At 39.0% G+C, this 19,776-nt stretch overlaps 1 protein-coding gene across 2 annotated transcripts in view; it reads right to left on the bottom strand.

Moving 5' to 3' along the window:
- Positions 1-1,089: 1,089 nt before the first annotated feature.
- The window catches only part of Fbxo28 (F-box protein 28), a 32,542-nt gene continuing 13,855 nt past the window's right edge, over positions 1,090-19,776 (bottom strand). The window contains exons 2-5 of one of the 2 annotated variants that reach the window (XM_008823740.3): positions 19,104-19,213; positions 17,005-17,143; positions 7,832-8,027; positions 1,090-5,602 (exon numbers count right to left, since the gene is read on the bottom strand). In XM_008823740.3, the coding sequence (XP_008821962.1) occupies positions 5,208-5,602; positions 7,832-8,027; positions 17,005-17,143; positions 19,104-19,213 (840 nt within the window). In that variant the 3' untranslated portion in view covers positions 1,090-5,207. The remainder of the gene's footprint in view (positions 5,603-7,831; positions 8,028-17,004; positions 17,144-19,103; positions 19,214-19,776) is intronic. The other variant, XM_029559005.1, reaches the window with a different exon arrangement.

The raw sequence follows: 19,776 nt of genomic DNA on the forward strand, positions 1-19,776 counted from the left end.
AAACATGTACATATATATACACACAGTGGAGTTTTACTCAATAAAGGATGAAATTATATGTGTTGCAGGAAAATGGATGGAATTCAGTATCATACTGAGATAAGTCAGTCTCACAACGTGTTTCCGTGGAGTCCAGGCGAACAAATGACAGGAAATTAAAAGGGGCACTCCTAAGGACCTGCAAGTGGACAGGTGGAGGGCGGGATGAGTAATACAAGGGGTCAATATAATCAGTGTATATTATATGCATGTATGAAAACGTCATGAGGACCTCTGCACTAATTTCAAATATTGCTATTCTGGGGCTGCAGAGATGGATCAGTGGTTAAGAACACTGACTGTTCTTGCAGAAGACCCCAGTTTGAATCCCAGCACCCACACGGCAGCTAACAACTGTCCGTAACTCCAGTTCCAGGGGATCTGACACTCTCTTCTGTCCTCCGCGGGCATTGCACTATATGGGTGCACTCATATGCAGGCGATACACGCATATACATAAAATAAAAAATAAAAATATTAAAAAATATTGCTATTCTTCCCTAAAAACTGATGGTTATTACTAAGCAGCAGCATATGCTACAGTAACTACACACCTGTTGGTCTTGGACCTACAAGTCAAGTCTCTTTTATTTGTACTCCTGGGGACTACTGCCTTCTGAGTACAAGCTGCCTCCTCTGAGCCCAGCTTTTTACCATGGAGACTTATCCCTGGAGTTGCTAGCCTTTTCTCAATCTTCAATTCTACCACCGATGGTTTTGCTCTCAGTATCTAAAAAGACGATCTGCATGTGGAGTCTGGCGTCTTACTGTTCCTCCTTTTAGAATGGAGTACTGTGTAGGAGAAAGTACGAAGCTTCAGAGGCAGGTGGGTCCAAGTCAAACCCCACTGATGTCATTTCTTGTCTAACACTGTGGACCTATTGCTTATCTGAGTTCAACTCTCCCATGTGGAGTCAAACCTGCTCTGTAAGGTGGCTGTGAGGAAGGAATACAGTAATCCCAAACACATGGACAGCAGCTACTAACAGGGCATCTGTCTATGGCAGAGCTACAAACCCTGGTGCATGAAATACAAAGAAAAACAAACAGCACTGGTAACAACACATTTATTTCCGTACCCTGTTGTGTGACCGGGAGGTGCTTTTCACTTTCCAATAATTGATCAGGTTATAACAATGAAAATTCCAGAAGATAAACTAGTAATTTATTGTTGCTCATAAGTATCAGTAAACAGACATGGTACCACATAAAAGAATTTTAAACACTTCTAACTTTTTGGCAGTTTTCTGTATGGACCACTAGACTTTGGCAACAGGCCTGATGGATAATAGGCTTTCTCCAGACACAATGGGAAAGAAGTGGATCTGATGTTTGGACTTCAGAAATTTAACCAAGATTCTTAGGACGTTTCGAAAGGCCAGCATTATTCAATCCTGCCACATTTACCATTCATGTAAATAATATTGCTATTCAAAGTGAGCACAAGGTAGGCTGCCAAGCTCTATCAGCAACTACTAGTTTCAAGTTGTAGTTTTAGCATTTGTTGAAAAGTTTCTTGCAGATGGCAGGCTGTAAGTTTAAGTAGTTTTAACATAACCTTTTGTATCCTAGTTAAAGGAATTCACACAGATCCTGAGTCAAAGCATTGGCCAGTAAATTCAGCTTCCTGTTAGAATTAGCCGTGTTTCCAAACAGCTCCATCATTTAGTGGGCTTCCTTCCAGGCCCTTTATTACCACTTTCAAATCTTACAGAGTATATTTTTAGAGGGTTTGATACGTGTAACAGATGGGTACTCGCACCAGAAGAGGCTCTAAGACTGTGTTGCTCACCGAGTATGAGATTTACATTACATTAAATTAAAATTCTATACTGTTGGAGATAGACAAAACAGGGAGTTCTCAGATCCTAGAAAATATGGCTAAGGAAGCAGAGAACTCAGACAATGAATCCACCTCCGTGAAACTAACTCAGCGTAGTAAAATAGAATGAAGTGCCCTGTCTTAGGAAAACGTTTATTAATAAGGAACAACGGGGACACCACACATCATTTCTTTGGAGATTAAAGTGCAGGCTATGAAATGGCATATAAAATAATGCATAAAATAGTGCAATCCCAAGGTGCCATTATTTTCGTTTATGACGCATAGCCTAGGTTCTGTATGTCCATTCTCTCTCAAAAATCCAGCTGTAGTGACACCTTTTAGCTTATTTATTTAGGCATTACTTAAACTCTGGTTTACCCACTCTTGGGGCTACATAGAATATTTTAGCATTTTAACACACAATATCAGCGCATATATCTTGAAACTACTGAGTAGAGATTAAGGCAAGCCCCTGTAAAGTTCAGTACTCCAAAAAACGTTACCAAAAAAGTTGCTTCCAAACCAGTGGCTTTAGACCTGATGACACCCCAATAGTCTTTAAAACAGTAGAGTTACTCTGAATATATTTGCATTTTCCCCCATTATTTCTAGGCTCTGTACATCAAAAGAGAAGTTTGAAGAACAATAGGTTGTATAACCGCAGGATGGGTGAAAATCAAGCAAGCAGAGTCTATGTGAGAAAAAGCACAGGGCCTGCTGGGATAAGGGACGTCCTCGTCACTGCTCATCCATCTTCACATTTGTATCCCTGTGTGTAGTGCTATGCATGGATAAACTTACGCATGGGAACGACCCATTCAATCAGAGAAATCTCTGAAAAACAGTCAAGGAAGATGGTGGAAATACGTCATAAAATGTACAACAACCCACAGCATTTAAATTGCTGCCATAAAATGCAAGAGCTCTCTCTCAGGAAACTGATTTGCAATTTTCCCATGTCTGTTTTAGCTGATCAAGTTAATTTATGATTTGTAGAACTATGCTATCCAAAAGCAAGTATTACAGCTCTCTAGTAACTGTCTTAATAAACAGTGAAGGCAATATCCTAATATGTTAGCTACTCTGAGTAAGGCTTAAAACCACTGACCTGTAGTGCTTTATTTTCCTGGTTATAGACACTCATGAACTGCTAAATGCAACTCAATCTGATGGGCCTGGATTATAGGTATATGCTGTAGTCTTGATTGGGGAACAGGAAATTTGCCTTCTTACAGTGTGAATGCTCATTTATGAAAACCTTACACTCACATTATCCGATGGAAGACTATAGATTACATTTAGGCTAATTAGATGTAGTTTAAAAAAGAAATTCAAGAACCTTTTAATCATTATTGAAATAATCTGAGGCTTATTTCTTTGATGCATAAGGATCATGCTTTGTAAACCTGCACTCTGATACTTCAAAAAGTCTTCTGATTACCAGAACAGCAGACTAATAAAGTTAAGCTATGAGTAGCCCAGGAGGCCTCCTCCAAAGTTATGGTAATATGGCTAAATCCTATGATTACAAAAGTGAGACCTGCTGAGAAAATGAGTTCCAGACAGGGACGTTTATGGATGACCTTGGCTGACAAATCTTTTTAGGAAACTGTTTATTTTTAAATTCTCTTCCCAACAATCCATGAAACACTTGGATGCCACTTTATGGTTTCTCAGTGAAAACACACTACATTGTTTATGGACTTTCAAAGTTAGACAAAGAATTGAACAAAACCTAAGGACGATACTATGAAAGGACAATACTAAAAATGCTAGGAGAGCTTCATTTGGTAAGACTTGCCCAAAGGACGCATAACCATGTCGTGCTGGACAGATAGAAAGGTGACAACCTTGTGCTTTTTTGCAACTATGGTATTTATCAAAACCTTAGTTTTATACAGGTGTCAACTTCCACCTGGAAAGGGATAGTTTTTACTATATTATACCTAAATTTACTTTAAATAACCGAAGCCCAAGGCAACAGATGCTTAAAAGAACTTAAAAAATAACTACATAATTTAGTACAATAAAATAAAACTAGGACAGTGATAGTTGAATGTTTCAAGAATATACAGCTGGGGAAAAGAACCACTGTACACAATTTGGAGGTTGTTAAAGTGACCGCTCAGGAGGGTGAACAGTGCAAGACATGCTTTTCCAGTTACAAGCTCAAAACAGGAGTGCAAACAAAATTAAAGCTTTTGTTAAAAGTTATAAGGAGAGCTTGAGAATATTAAAAGGCTTTCCTCAGGTCATCCCCAGAAATAAAATGATAAACTTTTTCAGGGTACAATTTTCTTCAATGAACTTTCCTTCAGTGGCAAAACTACATCCACAAGTTGGGCTCCCTATTCAGTCACAGCTGATCCATGAACACACAGTGAGGAGTCAGGATCACTACTAGTTCCCAGAGCTCTGATCTCAATAGAAAGAGCCTTGGGTTTGGGGTTCTGCCTTAGCCAGTGTACCTGAACCCTACAGAGAAGTACTAAAGCAATGGGCTTTAATAGTCTCTTGTTCCTGTAAAGCTGGAGGACAAATGGACTAAAAATTCTCCCCCTAGAGGCAAGCTGTTGTGGTGGAAGGTGTGAAGCTGGAGATGCTGCTCTATGAGGTGGAGAAGTGTAGAGGTTCAAGATCAATACCAGTGCAAGAGCTTTTTAAGTGAGCTGACTAGGCAATGCATGCATCCATCCATGCAAATGTAGGACATGGCCCCAAAGAAAACTGAAGACATATATATATAACAACTGGACACACCCCTCGCCAGTAGTTTATAAAAATATATAGTCAATACTGCAGAGGCGCCGTCTACAGTCAACGCTATGGAAGTCCTTTCAGTTACCCATGACTTCAATACCAAAAAGCATGAACTACTTTTCAGACATTCCAGACAAAGGTCACTTATAACAAAAAGTCAACTTTTTTAAAAACAAGATAGTGTCCATTTAAAAAGTAGATTTTTTTTTTCTTTCAAGTGAACAGGACATTTTATGTATTGAACTTAACTTCTAGTCTGTCAAGACTGGGTTTGTTTGAGATCTGTATGCAATGTGCATATATGCAGAAACAAACTTAAAACATTGTCTGCACAGGAAAAAAAGTTAGCTCCCCAAAACACGATAGTACGGGTCTGGTTAGTACAAGTCTATTGCAAAGTAAAAAGATTCTGTGCATCAGTTCCACCAGGAGAAGCGGGAAAAGAATGTCCAGCCCTAAGTTCAAGTGGAAATTGTGTTCTGAAAGCCTCGAGGCCTAGGAACACCACACTGCTCCCAGCATCCTGATAGGCATAACTGCTTAAGCTTCCTCTGCAGCTAGCTAGAGCCGCATGCACTCCAGTTCACTTTCTATTCCGAAGACGCTTGGATTTCCTAAGGGAGTCTATGGCTTCTGTTGCCTTCCTTCGTTTACGAGGAGACTCCTCATTCTGCCCAGACCCTGAGGAGGTTCCCACTGCACTTTCCATTACTTCTCGGAGCTTCCGTTCCAGCTCTGCCAACCGTGCGTTCTGTTCACCTATGATCTGGGTCTGCTCCAGCAGTTTCTGGTCTTGGTCTTGAAGTTGTTTCTGCTGTTCTTGCACTTTGGTGCGAAGCTCAGAAATTTCTCGCCTGAGGACAGTCACGCCAGCACCATTGGTTTTAACCTGCTGCTGGAGTTTGGTAACCTCTTGTCTTGAAGGGTTTTGCTTGGAGAAGAGCTGCATTGTTGTTAGGGCTGCAGATGGTCCTGGAACTGCAGAGAAAGTTTAAAGGGTCAGTCATGTCCTGCTCCCCTCCTGGTAACACACTCCAGCTTACTTCAGAGTGGACCATGCCTCTCATACTCCTGAGCATTCTTCTTCACAATCTCTTTGGTCTAATAGATTAATCTGCCCCTTGTTTTAGCTGAATGAGTTTCAAGTATCCTTCTCTTGCTCATGTGGCAACGGGGACGGCAGCAAATGGAGAAGAGTGTTCAATGTACACACTTGGGTTCAAAAGAGTTAATGTCAGGAATTATAAATAGTAAAATAGAAAATAATTATTTTCTATCTGATTTTTACATAAACAAATACAATGGCTGGGTCAGCATTATTGACCTTTATGAATATAAATTTCTAAGTCCACTCTACACTCAATTAAACGCAAAGGCTTCAACTGAGTCAAACAGCAAGGACTCCAGAAAGAGTGGGTTAAGACACACATGATGATTGGGAGTAATTTCTGGCATGGTGTAGGAAGGCCTTGGAACTATTTTCTTTTAGAAATAACTGGAATATGAAGTGGGCAAAGAATTCATTATTTTAAACTAACCACCTAGTTATTTTGTTTTTTTTTTTTAAAACCTTATCTCCAGGTTTTCTTTTTCTTGTTTTAAATTTAAAACTTGCTTATTTTTATTTTATGTGTATGAGTGTTTTGCCTGCAAGTATGTAAGTGTACTCATGTTATGCAAAGCCCATGGAAGCCAGAAGAAGGCACTGGATCCCCTGGAACTGGAGTAACAGATGGTTGTAAGCTGCCATGTGGGTATTGGGAACTGAACCTGGGTCATCTGGAAGAGCATCCAGTGCTCTTAACTGCTGAGACATCTCTCCAGCCCCTGGGGGATTATCTTAAAGAACCAGATGATCTATTCCTTTCCTAAATCAATCATGCTAAATTTACCCTAGTGCATCTAAATAACAACATTTTTGTTGCCTGAGATATATTCTAAATTCTACTCTTCACCCAATGCCCAGGTTATTTCTCACCTCTGGTGACATCTCAATCAGACCAGTCAATACTGCCTGTATCTTCCCTAAGATTCAGTCTCTGTTGTATTTGGCAGGTAGTTGGATATTGCCTTAACATTTCTCTTGCCTAAAATAACTTTGATTCTGGGTAGGTCTTGCCTTTTGAAACAGCAAGATCCCCAAGAGCACACACTGTGTATTACGTATTTTAGTTTCTTCAGGACTCATATGGTGCTATGTGTACCAACAGGAACTTAATAACACACATTAATGCTGAGCTGCCACAGTCTTTATTATTAAATCACACTGAGTAATTCAGGGAGATAACCAATTTGAACAAAGTAAAAAGGCTTACTAAAATATCCCTCTCTAATTAAAATAAATATGTAGAAGGCCTGGCTGTAAAAATTCACCAACTGAAGTTTAGTCCTTCAGTAGTAAGGGCACAAATTTCTGGGTTCTAATTGCAATCTCTAGCAAAACAGCCACCACAGAAGTGACAGGGGTCAAAATTCCTTTATGGAACCTGTCTTTTAAATTAGCAGAAATAACTCACTAGAGTATTCATGTGAAGAGTATTTTTGGTTTAATATGGCATACTTCTGCTTTTAAAAACTGAAAACTGATCAGAAACACTCCCCTTGTGTATACATAAATAACATGTCTTAGAATTGCTGTAAAGACCCACATGAGTATTTTAACTCATGTAATGGAAATGGGTAATATCACCATCTGCAGCACAGACTTCTGGGCACATTACAATACATTGCTACTTTAATAAAATTCATTGTAAGTCAACAGTTGTGGATACATGCAGACTTAGCCATGAAATGGCTCTACAGAGCATAATTTAATCGAAACACCAGAAATAGGGAGCTAGGGTTGTAGCCTTGTGGTAGAACATGGGCTCAGCATGCACAAAGCTCTGGGTTTAATCCTTAGCAACCAACCAACTAACCAACCAACCAACCAACCAACCAACCAACCAACCAACAAAACATGGTAAAAAAAATAGGTAAGTTACAAAACTATGCATGATTATTATTGTAAACTGAAGATATAATCAAGACATACCTGGAGGAGGGCTAGGTGTGGCAGAGGTGCACACTTATATCCTCAGCACTCAGGAAGCTAAGGCAGAAGGATCACCATGAGCTTGAGGCCAACTTGGGCTACACAGGGAATCTGAGGCCAGCTTGAGTTACATATACATAGTATGCAAACAAAACAAAACAACAAAATGATACCTGGAGGAGAGCCCATGAGTCTTCCAGAAACATCTGATCCTGGTAATTTCCTCTTCAGAATCGGAACAATCTTCTCATCGAAGTACTCCATTGCCATGGAGGAAATGTCCCTCAACTCTTGCAGCACCTCATGAGCTCGCTGTGGGGCTCTGGTAGAATTGACGTATCTTAACACACGGTAAATCTCATCGATCACCTGGAATAATGAATTCTCATCAGCATTTTAAATTTTTTAGAAAGGAAATTAGCTAAATGGCAAAGAAGGGATTACTTGTCTCATAGTTGCTATAAAGATGTAAAGAGCATTTTAACTCAAGTACTGGCCCTGGGTAATATGGCCACCTGCAGCATAGACTTTGTGCTTATTACAATACTTCATGCTTCGACTTTTTAAGCACCTTTACTATACCAGAGTACCATGCTGAAGCATAGCTCCTGCCTTGAAGGAAATGACAGAGTAACTGGGGAGACAGGTGCACACATGATACAGAGAGCTACATTAATTGCTAAAGAAACTGAGAATTAAACACTGAGAACTAAACTGAGAATTAAATTCTGCATGTAGTGGTAGGGTGGGGAAATCACCAAAGCCCACATTCTATGAATTCTCCAAATCTGATTCTGTCCCTGAGCCCCAGGAGCTCAGCCTGACCCCTTTTCTCTGTAATGCTACCATGTGCTCCATCCCTTAAGAGTTTGTTCTCTCTAACAGCCACACTTTTTTGTCCTCATCAAAAGGCAGCGAAACATCCTTTTCTGTTTCAGGACAATTGCAATGCCAACCACACAACACATGCAGAAGAAACCAAGCTCTCACACAGCTGATTCCTAATTCCCTTGTCTTTTGCTGAACAGTAACTGGATTTCATTAACCAAGTGTGCCCTCAGCCTTTATCCCTAGGTGGGTATCCTTAATATTTTACTGCCTTAAGTTTTACTGCTGATCTGAAGATAGTGATTCCCACTGTTCAAGCACACAGTTCAAAAACCATCTACTTCAATGGGATTTTCCTCACCAGAACTGTGGGCTTAAGTCAAACTACTCTGTCATCAAAGTCTCAAACAACCTCAAATCACACATATTTCTCCCACTACATTCATTCTAACTCTGGATCAGTCTAGTAATTTGCCTTTTCTTCTTGACTCAGAAAATGTTTGCTAGGGAAAAAGAATCATAGAACGTAGCAGAATAGTGTCAGGCAAACCCCCAATCCTTGACATTTTCTAGACTCTAGTATAAGGTGATGATCTTTGTCAGTCTAGAATGACACATGCCCAATAAATGTCAGCAAAATCAAACTGTTAGGAATTGTTCTTTTCATAAAGCCAAGACTTCACTGAAGGCCAGATCTGTGGGCACAGAGGACTGAACAGGAACGGACATGAGCTGAGGAGGAGCATGCAGGCAGACTTAATGGGAGATGCTGTTTTGAATCACACAGGGCAGTCAGGTGACACATGTCAGCAGGCATTGGAGCACAGGTCAGGAGTACAGGAGACAAACTGCAGATGATGGAGATTTCAGTGCGAATACAACAAGAGGGACTGAGATTACCAAGGAGAATGTGTAGAACCAGGCAGCCAAAGCCCAATTAAGACACTAATGGGTAATGCTACATCTATTTCTGAAATTACTATTCCATAAGGAGCTTACTTTAAAGAAAATTACTCTTTTCAATAACTTATTCAATTATCATGCTAGAAGACCAGTATATCTATTACAGAAAAAAATGATAAAAAATGGGTATCATCTCTTAGGCATAATTATGCAAACGTAGCCTAAAATCATAAGATAAAGTCTTTGTTGATGTCTTCTTATGTACTTGTGACAGTCCAGAGTACTGGAGTGAAAACCAGTGAACAGAGACGACAAGACTATTATTCAAGAAATTTCAGTAAAAAAGCAATAAAATGGGGCTGGAGAGATGGCTCAGCAGTTAGGAACACTACTGGCTGTTCTTGTAGAAGACCCGGGTTCGAATCCCAGCACCCACATGGCAGCTAACTAACTGTCCGTAACTCCTGTTCCAGGGGATCTGATTGCCTCTTCTGTCCTCCACAGGCATTGCACGACACGGGTACACTTACCTACATGCAGGCATAACACTCAATACACATTAAAAAACAAAACAAAACAAAACAAAACAATAAAATGATTTAAAATAATGCCACATAGGAAAAAAGAAGGAAGAAGCAAGTAATGCACTAGACAGGTGATTAGGAAAACTTTATTTCACACATTTAAGAATGAATGAAGAGATAGAATTGGTTACTTGAAAATGTGAGGAAAAACAATTCAGGGAGGAATGTGGCAAGGGTTACAAGGTGAGTGTTGACTCAGCTTCTTCAAGGAATTCAAAGGCTACAAACAGGTACTACTTTGCATAACATATATAGAAAATAATAGACTCCAAATAGGATCCAATATACTTTTTGCAAAGGTTATCAGTATTAGCTATACATGTAACTTATCAAACACTTAGCAAAAAATTAAAAAATTCTACATAATTAAGAAATTGTTAATAAAAATAAAAATATAACTCACAGTAGGAGTACAGTATTTAAAAAGGTTGACTAACATTTTATATGCTTGTGCTAGGTTAAATGATTCACTGTAGTTTTGGTTATATCTAAAGTTTCACATGTGGGTTATAAATAAGAAAACTGTAAAAATCCACTGGACTTTTTTGTTTTTTATATTGTTCTAAAGACTAACATACTGCAACCACAGGTACATTTCAGCCATTAGCTCTGTGAACTAAATCAAGCCCCTTTCTTCTGTCCATTCTGATCTGATCTATTTTCTGGAGTGCTCTCCATGTAGCTCTCTTCAACACTAAATTCTTTACTTACTCTTGAGGTCTCCTAACACTTTACCATCTCAGAGTAGTCTTCTCTGAACATTCTTCTGGTTGAAATCATGTTAAAACTTTCATCAAACCTTTTAGTTTCCCCTCAGAATATGTACTACACCTTTAAGTACACCTTTCTGCTGGTCTGCCTTTCCCATGATATAGTAAGCTCTAAGAGAAGAAATCATGGCTAGTTTCATTCTCACACACCCAGAGCCTCACAGTGCTTGGCACATGCCTGAACTCCATATATGTTTGCTAAATAAGGCTAGAAGCAGTCAAATATTCTTATTGTTTAATATTGATATGCCTAAACAAAAATATTGAGGGGCAAGCTACAGGGTTAAATTCAATATAAGAATATGGTTTAGGGGCTGGAGAGATGGCTCAAAAGTTAAGAGCACTTGTTGCTCTTAAAGAGGACTCGGGTTTCATTCCCAGCACTCACATGACATCTTACAACCAGGTGTAACTTTAGTTTCAAAGGCTCCAATGCCTTCTTCCAGCTTCCACAGGCACTGCATGCATGAGGTGTACTTACATTCAGGTAAAACACTCGTATACATTAAAAAAAAAAAAAAGCGTATCATTCGAATCTTAGATATTATGTATATGCACATAAATATTGGTGGAATATCTGCAGTATGTTTAGACTAAACTAGGAATGTTTACTTTAATCAGGTGTGAAAACACACAGATCCTACTCAGTAATAACTCTGTGAATGAGACTCATAAATAGCAAGGCATTACATCACACAGACTATAGTAAGTTCAATGTACAGACAAAATGCTGTACATGAGAAAAGGCAGAAGAGATAAGCTCGATTTAAGGGAACTGGGCAGGTCTAATGAGGGGCACGGAATGACAAATGAGTAAAATCTCAGCAGGTAAGGAGAGCAGAGAAGGAAGGACAGGGAATACTGGTTACAGGCGTGGGGCCCATGCCTGCAATTCCAGTGGTGAAGGGGTAAAGGCAGGAAGACCATGGGTTTAAATTAAGGTCAGCCTCCGCTTCACAGTGAGATCCTCTTTCTAAAACATGAATGAATGAATGAATGAATGAATGAATGAATGAATACAACAGACAAAACAAAAAATAAGGAAGCAAAAGAATGGACGGGGGCAGCTGGATAACACGAAGGTGACAAGATAGGAAATCAACATCTGTGAGGTATTACTGTCTACCCAGCATTTATTCTAAGGTATGTTCTTAAAAACTAACATTGTAGAAACAATCTTTTTCATAACCCATACTCGTCAAAAAGAATTAATCAAAATATACTGAAATGATTGATAACAGACACTAAATTACTGTTATAAACTAACCTATGAATTATTTCTATTTTTTCTCTATTTAGTCTTCTACATTGACTGGGTTAGGAAAGGTCACATTTTCAAACCTTATTACACAGAGATGTTAGACATGTGGGATGATCCATACCATCAATAAAATTTGAAATGGTCTCTTTCCTCTGTCCAAAAGCTGTAAGTGGAGACACAATGAAAAAAAAGGGAAACCAAACCAGTCCACACCACGGCAGAACTGCACCGCACCGCCCAGTTAGCCAGCAGCAGCTGCAAGGGCTTCCCACACTGGCTTGTGTTGAGAAAGCACAGTATTTACCACATTTTAAAAGAGTTCAAATTTTCACAATACATTTGGTCATTTCCATAAATTACTTTGAATCCTGGTAAGGGACACCTGAAATTCCAGCACTCAAGGCTGAAACAAGAGAACTGTGACTTTGAGGTCAACCTGAACTACATGGCAAGGTCCCATCTCAACACCAATAAGAAGTAAAGCAAACCCACAAAATACTCTGAGATCTGTGGAAGGCTACAGACCTAAAGCAGGTCCTTAAATGGCTGTTTCTATGTCTTTCAAGTAACAGGTGACACATGGAACCAAGATTAAAAAAAAAAATTTCAAAGTTTAAAAAGTATTCAAATTTTGAAAAATGTCTTCCATATTCAAAATTACTCTGAATATTCCTTATATGGGATACGTTTGTTTGAGTTATATCTTTTCTAATTTCTTTCACGATACTTCATTTCTTTTAGAAAACTTTAAGTTTTCTATACTACGGGTTCCTCAATTGTTCATCCTGTTTTATTCTGTTACTTTTTAGTCTGGAGATTCTTTGTTATTTGCTTATTTAAGACAATGTGTGGGCCAAAGAGATGGCTCGGTGATTAAGTAGTTGTTCTTGCAGAGGACCCAAGTTCGATTCCCAGCACCCACATGACAGCTAACAACTGTATACCCGTAACTCCAGTTCCACGGGATCTGACAACCTCTCCTGACCTCCATGGGCATTGCACGACACCGGTGCACCTACCTATATGCAGGCAATATACTCATATACAAAACAAAAATAATAAAGTATTTTAAAAAAAGACCATAGCACATAAAAAGCAGATCAGAGCTTTCTAGTTCTACAAGATGGTTGGAGCAGGAGAGGGAGGTCTAAAAATTTAACACAATAGTGACTGGAAGATGGCTCAGCAGTAAGGAGTGCTTCCTGCTCTTATAGAGGACATGAATTTGGGTCCAAGTTCACAATCACCTGTAACTCTAGCTCCAAGGGGTCAGACACCTTCTTTTGGTCTCTGCAGGTACCCAAACACAGTGACATTCAGTCATACAGCCACACATACACATTAATACCAATTCTCCTTTATTTTAAGGGCTCATGCCTTTAATATGGACTAATCATAGTAAAAGAAAAAAAAGTTCTCCTCTTGACTTTTTTTTTTTTTTTTTTTTTTTTTTTTTTTGGTCTTTTTGAGACAGGGTCTCCCTGTAGCCCCAGCTGTCCTGGAACTCACTATGTAGACCAGGCTGGCCTTGAACTCAGAGAGATCCACCTGCCTCTGCCTCCCAAGTGCTGGGATTAAAGGCGTGTGCCACCACGCCCGGCTCCTCTTGACTTTTAAGAGCAGCTTCATAATAAAATCAAATTTAGAAAGAAATAAAACCAGGATAGTCTAGAAACATTAGAAAAACTTAAATTGAATGCCATTTCTCACAGGAGTTGACCTATGCTATACAGGAAGCTGAAGATCAATACAGCCTAGGAGCCTGTTTTAGACTCTAAGTCCAAACACAGTCCTGAATTAGATTCTGGACTGAGAAAAAGCTGCTAGGAAAAGTATTCCTGGGACATGTAATAAAACCTGAAATACATAAAATATTTAAGAATCAAGAGTCAGTATGTCTCCAACCCACTTCAAATGATCCAAGAAAAAGTGAGACGCATATATTAAAGAGAAAATGAAAGCAAACAGGACAGACTGTATACAACTACAGGATCTGGGTAAAGGAATGCTACAAACCCCCATTTTATTTCCTAGAATATTAAAAACAAACCACTCACATCTAATGAGTAGATTTTAGGTCTGTGTAGAGATATTTGGTAGCTTCCTGACCTTATACCATCATTCACACTTGGCCAACCTGAGCTGGGTTTCACTGCTGCAGCTCCAGAAGAGTTAACTGCCCACTGCCAGCATGCAGCGCAAGTGTGCATGCGGAAACTGCTCTTGCCAGACATAAGCTTAGAAAAAGAGCTGCTTCCTTCCATGTAGTAGAATAAAGATGTGAAAAATGCATACAGGAGGTGACATCTTGGCTCTGAGAGAAGGTGAATGCAAGTGATCAGTGTGCTGGTGAGGTCTGGCCAACTATAGCCTTGCTTGGTCTGTACACAGGCACACCCACTCATTTACTACATGCTGTCCAGTGTCTCTCAGAGTTGAATACTTGTGACAAAACCCACAGAACCAAACATATTTACTCTCTAGCTTTGCTGATCCTTACCCTACCCTTACACACTGTCTCAAAACTGTGGTATCTGGCAACCTAATTTAAATTACACTGTTCTATTTGCCAGACTCACTTAGCAACTTAGTAAGTGCTGAGTGTACATCTCAATTTTAGCAAAATAGATATTCAATGATATAAAAAACACAAAAATAGTAATTTTTTGAAACAAAGTTCCTGAACTTTTATAACCAAGGAATGTAATCCTGGAGACAAGAAATCATATACTAAACCAAGATTATAACTGAGAGGAAAGAAAATTATTTAGAATGTTTATTATAGTTTGGACCTGGAGTGTCCCTTAAAAGCCCATGCATTAAAGGCTTGGTTCCCAGTTAGGTGCCACTTATAAGTTGTGAAGCCTTTAAGAGGTGAGGCCTCGTGGAAAGGAGTCAGGTCATTAGAGACACATTCTTCAAGAGGCTACTGAGATCCCATTTCTAGTCTCTCTGCTTCCTGGCCACTATGGCCTCTAGCACCCGTGCTCCCACGATGTTATTCTATACTATCAGAGGCCCAAAGCAGCAGAGCCAAGCAACCATGGACAGAAAACTGAAATGTATGAGTTAGAATGAAACTCTTCTCTTTCTAAGTTGATTACCTCAAGAATTGTATTCAATAAAGGACAGCTAACACAATGTTCTTAGTGGAGCATGTGGAAATTAAATGCTACACATTCTTTTATGCTGAAGACAGTACATGATCAGTTTAAGGATAAGAAATATTTTTTTTTTAAAAGAAGTGGTTATGAAACAATCCAAATACTATGTGCCCTATAACTTATTTTAATTTAAATAAGATAAAAAGCACCAGTAACATCATTTTTAGGAAAGTAACAATTATAAATATATAGACTGTTGTTTTAGGCAGGATGTAAACTATTAAAGAAGGTAATTTTAAGGCACACACAAAAAAATCAAGTTGAATTAAGTACAATAAAACATCATCTGAATAAAAACAAAAATTATGATTGTTTTATTCTAGTCAAGTACAGCATTACAGGAGAAAAACTACTTAGGATAAATTCTTATGAAGCAAGAAGACAGGAAGAAAGCATTGAGATAACCAAGAAACCGGATGCTGCGGACAGCTCTCCTTAAGTCCATTTATTTGGCCTCAGTTTTCTGCTTATAAAATAGGACAGCGTTATTTTCTATCTACCATATATGGCTGAGATGGAATGTAAGCAAGGTGCTATGTATAAGAGTGCTCTGAACAGGAGGAAATGCTTCATAAACACCAAACAGCATGGACGAGAGGGGGACAAGACTGTATGTCCTGAGGAAACGGAGGCACAGGTCACTGTGCAGTCATGTGAATCTGATCAACTCCAAGACTGGCAATTCTGTAAAGCCAGATACAAAATGATCACCTTGCAGGCCCTGACTCCAGATACAAACTACTTCCCTTTGTCAGTGGACACCTGGCAGAACTTTCTCTGAGGTTATGAAGACTGTGAGTTGTTTTTCAAGTTTATAGTAGTACTCCAAGTCATACAAATTGTCAACTGGAAGGAGAGTCCATACAGGCTCAGAGGACTTTGCAACAGCTCAGAGTTAGGGTCTATAAACCAGAGTTGCATGAAATCCAACTCTGGCATCAAAGTTTATACTTAGTCATGCTCTTACAGTACCTTACAAAAGCATGTGAAAGTCATGGGAGGAAGATACACCAAGGAATATTTCAAGTAAAATTCTAAGCCACTAAAACAGATGCTACTGGAAGCTGAGAATGGAGACAGTAAGGTATGCAGTACTGCCATCAGAAGCTATTTATGGAAGTAACAGGGTACCCTATAACTTGGCTAGGCATTAAGATGTGCCAATCCTGTGGGAAGGCCCTTTTACCAGTGTCAATTCTGGAGCAAAATGATCTTTGAATCCATTTCCAGGGCTTCTATATCTTATTTGAATTTACTCTTAATTCAACAAGCAGGATACTCCCAAAGGTTTAAGGGGCATGCAGCATGCAGCATGGTGGGGTCTTACCAACTCAGTGATGGGGCATGTGCCACTGGATATACTTATTACCATGCTAAAGAGGACAATGACTTAACTCTGAGTGCACTGTTATGTAGCAATATTACTCTGATCAAATCTGAAAGTTTAGAAGCTCATTATTATGAAACATTTCTCAAACAAAACCAAAACCAGATAATTTACCTATTCTAATTAACCTTCCCCTATCTTGTTCAATGTAGTATTTCTAGCATTTTAACAAAGTAAAGGTCAAAATTTTTTCTTGATTATGAACTTACCAAGCTTCTCAACAGAAACATCTGCATGTAGACTACTGTATACTTTGTAATTAGAATTGTAAATATCAAGATCACATGAATGACATATATTTATAACTATACAGAAGCCAAATAGACCCACTAGTAGAAATTTAAAGAAGTTGGGAATAATTCTGTCATCTCAAAAATCACCTTGAAGTTTTAATAGCTTCGAGTTCACACAGGCAATCCAGTTGCTCTGGGCAAGCAGCCCCAGCTTACCTTTCCTGGGATGAAGCAACAGAGATTGGAATCCACATACTTCATGAAAGTCATATTTAACAGTGACAGCCTTGTTTCCACTGCAGCAAGGATGTCTGCGTGACGAGCTAAAGAATGGTTTCTCCTTTCTGACTCTCTCCTAAAACAGCAATAAAAATAAATGGTAGCCAGTAGAGCAGCAGAGTGAAATGCTAACCATCAAAATGCCCTCTTCAAACAGAGAACTTCGACATGCTAACTCAGACATTGACAATGGGGTCATCATAACTAAAATGAGGAATTAGTCACTGTGCTCAGATATCTTTAAGGACCCCCTACTCATTAATAAAACGTTTCCTAAAAACCACTTTACCTTAAGAAGCAGGGAGGGTAGCTCAGGGGTAGACCACCTGTCCAGTATGCATAAGGCACTGTGTTTGGTTCCCAACATGCCCCACCAAAGAAACGTATTTGACTACATCAAGCCTCATGGTTATAATAATCAGAGAAAACAGATAAAAGATGGAATTAAATATGGACACACAGACAAGAGACGTGTTTCGCAAAAAATTTATCTCCTTCAATCTTTTTTAATAGTTTTATTCAGAAATAACTCATATAAAAGTCATTATTTTCTTTATGTATGAAACACTGCCGTAATCCAATTTCATAAAATCACGTTTTCTTCTAAGGACTTTAGAGTACAATGCTAACATTTACAATGAGGTCTACAGTCCTTTTTGTACAGGGTGTGGTAGGGCTCAACTTCTTTACATACAGAATAGGTTGTTCCAGCCCCCATTTTTAATATTTATTTGTTTACTTAGTGTGTGTGTATACACGTGTGTGCATGGGCTCATGTGTGCTCGTGGCGGTCATAGGGACAGCCTGTGGAAGGCAGCTTTTTCTACCATCTGGGTTTTGGGGCTAGAACTCAGGTCATCAGGCTTGGCAGCAAGTACCCTAACCAGATAAGCAATCTTGCCCTTCCCACCTGTCCCAATTTTTAAAACATTATTTTTTCCCCAACTGAACTATCCTAGCATCTTCATTGAAAACCAACAGATGCTCAATTAATTCCACTGATCTATGTGTTGGTCTGTCACTATGCCTGTACCACGCTGATCTGACTACTGCAGCTTAGCAGCACGCTTTGATATCAGGAAGTATCAGTCTTCTCAGAACTATGCTAGCTCTTCTAGGTCTCTTCTATTTCCACAAGCATGTGATATCAGGAAGTATCAGTCTTCTACTCAGAACTATGCTAGCTCTTCTAGGTCTCTTCTATTTCCACAAGCATGTGAGGATCAGCCTGTCTAATCCTAAGAAAACCCAACTGAGACTAGCCAGGATTGCACTGTACATGTAGATCAACTGGAAGAACTGCCACCTTAACATAAAATCTTCTAGACACAGTGCCCTATTTAGGTCTGTATTGTTTCCCTCCTCTCTCTTCTTGCTTTCATTTTGGTTTTTTGAGACTCTTTTCATTTTTAAATTCAAAGATAAGATCTTATGTAGCCCAGGCTGGCCTCAAACTTGCTAATGTAACAAGGCTAGCCTTGAATTCCTAATCCTGCTCTACTTCCCAAGTGCTGAGACTACAGAAGTGGACCATTCACCTTACTCTTCTTTGATTTCTTTCAACAGTGTTTTGTAGTTTTCAATGTAGTAGTCTCATGCTTTTTTTGTGGTATTTATTACTACATCGTTTATTCTTTTGGTATCACTGTGAATGAAATTTCTAATTTCATTTTCAGGTTAGCCATCTCTAGGGTACAGAAGACACCTGATTTATGTAAATGAGTGGGAGTTCATCCCCACTGAACTCTATCATCTCTAACAATCTGTCAGTACGCTCCCTGACGGAAGATGGAGATTTACTTCCTCCTTTCATTTTATCTTTCACCGACTACCTTGGCCACAGCAACCTACAGAATGCTCAACACAAACAGCAAGAATGGGCAGGTGACAACAGACCCGATAATTGTGATGGGACATCCTTTGCTACAAAAGTTGGAGCCATTTATCATGATAAATCTGAGCTTTAAAGAAAAGACATTAAAAAAAAAAATTACCCCCACCCTGTGAAAGGAATACCCCTGCCAGTTAGAACATACCTTGGCAGCTGTGCTTTGACTTGTTTCTGACATAGATTATGGTACCTCTCCACTTTCAGAAACCCCTGATTCAACATTCTCTGACATACCAAATCCATTCTTTTACAGACCTATGAGCAGATGGGAGACAGAATTTTTAAAAAAGAAATAAAATCCATAACCATAATGAGCTTCAATGTCTACCTGGGGGCTGCAAGTCTTCTGTGACAGTACTCCCCCCAAATTGCAGTCTGACTCTGAATCAGTGCCATGTAATTACACTGGTCCTCTACAGTACTGCACTAAGAGATTCCTATTGTTGTTGGCATATTAGTATCTTTTATTCAGGTGGGAAGTGACTATACTGTCTGTAGTACTGAAGGTCAGGAACAATGTACCTGAAACTTTTAGTTTGAGACAAGAAAAATTTCCTTTATCCAAAAAAAAGTATATTCAAATTTTTGTCTATCTCACAAAACTTACAAGCTCTATAAGCAGAGTGAGCGGTCTATCTCTTCCAGTGATTTGGGTCATGATGGTCAAAGCTTTTAGAACGGATGCTATTACACTCTTCTAGATAGCTTACTGTACAGCAGAAAGGCAACTACTAAGTCCTGAAGAAACAGGGTTTTATTTTAATACTTGTAAAAGGTACTTACTGGTTTTTTAAATTTTATTTTATTATTATTATTAT

Source organism: Nannospalax galili, unplaced genomic scaffold (genome assembly GCF_000622305.1).
Source record: "Nannospalax galili isolate Female #2095 unplaced genomic scaffold, S.galili_v1.0 scaffold368, whole genome shotgun sequence".
NCBI classification, from domain to species: Eukaryota; Metazoa; Chordata; class Mammalia; order Rodentia; family Spalacidae; genus Nannospalax; species Nannospalax galili.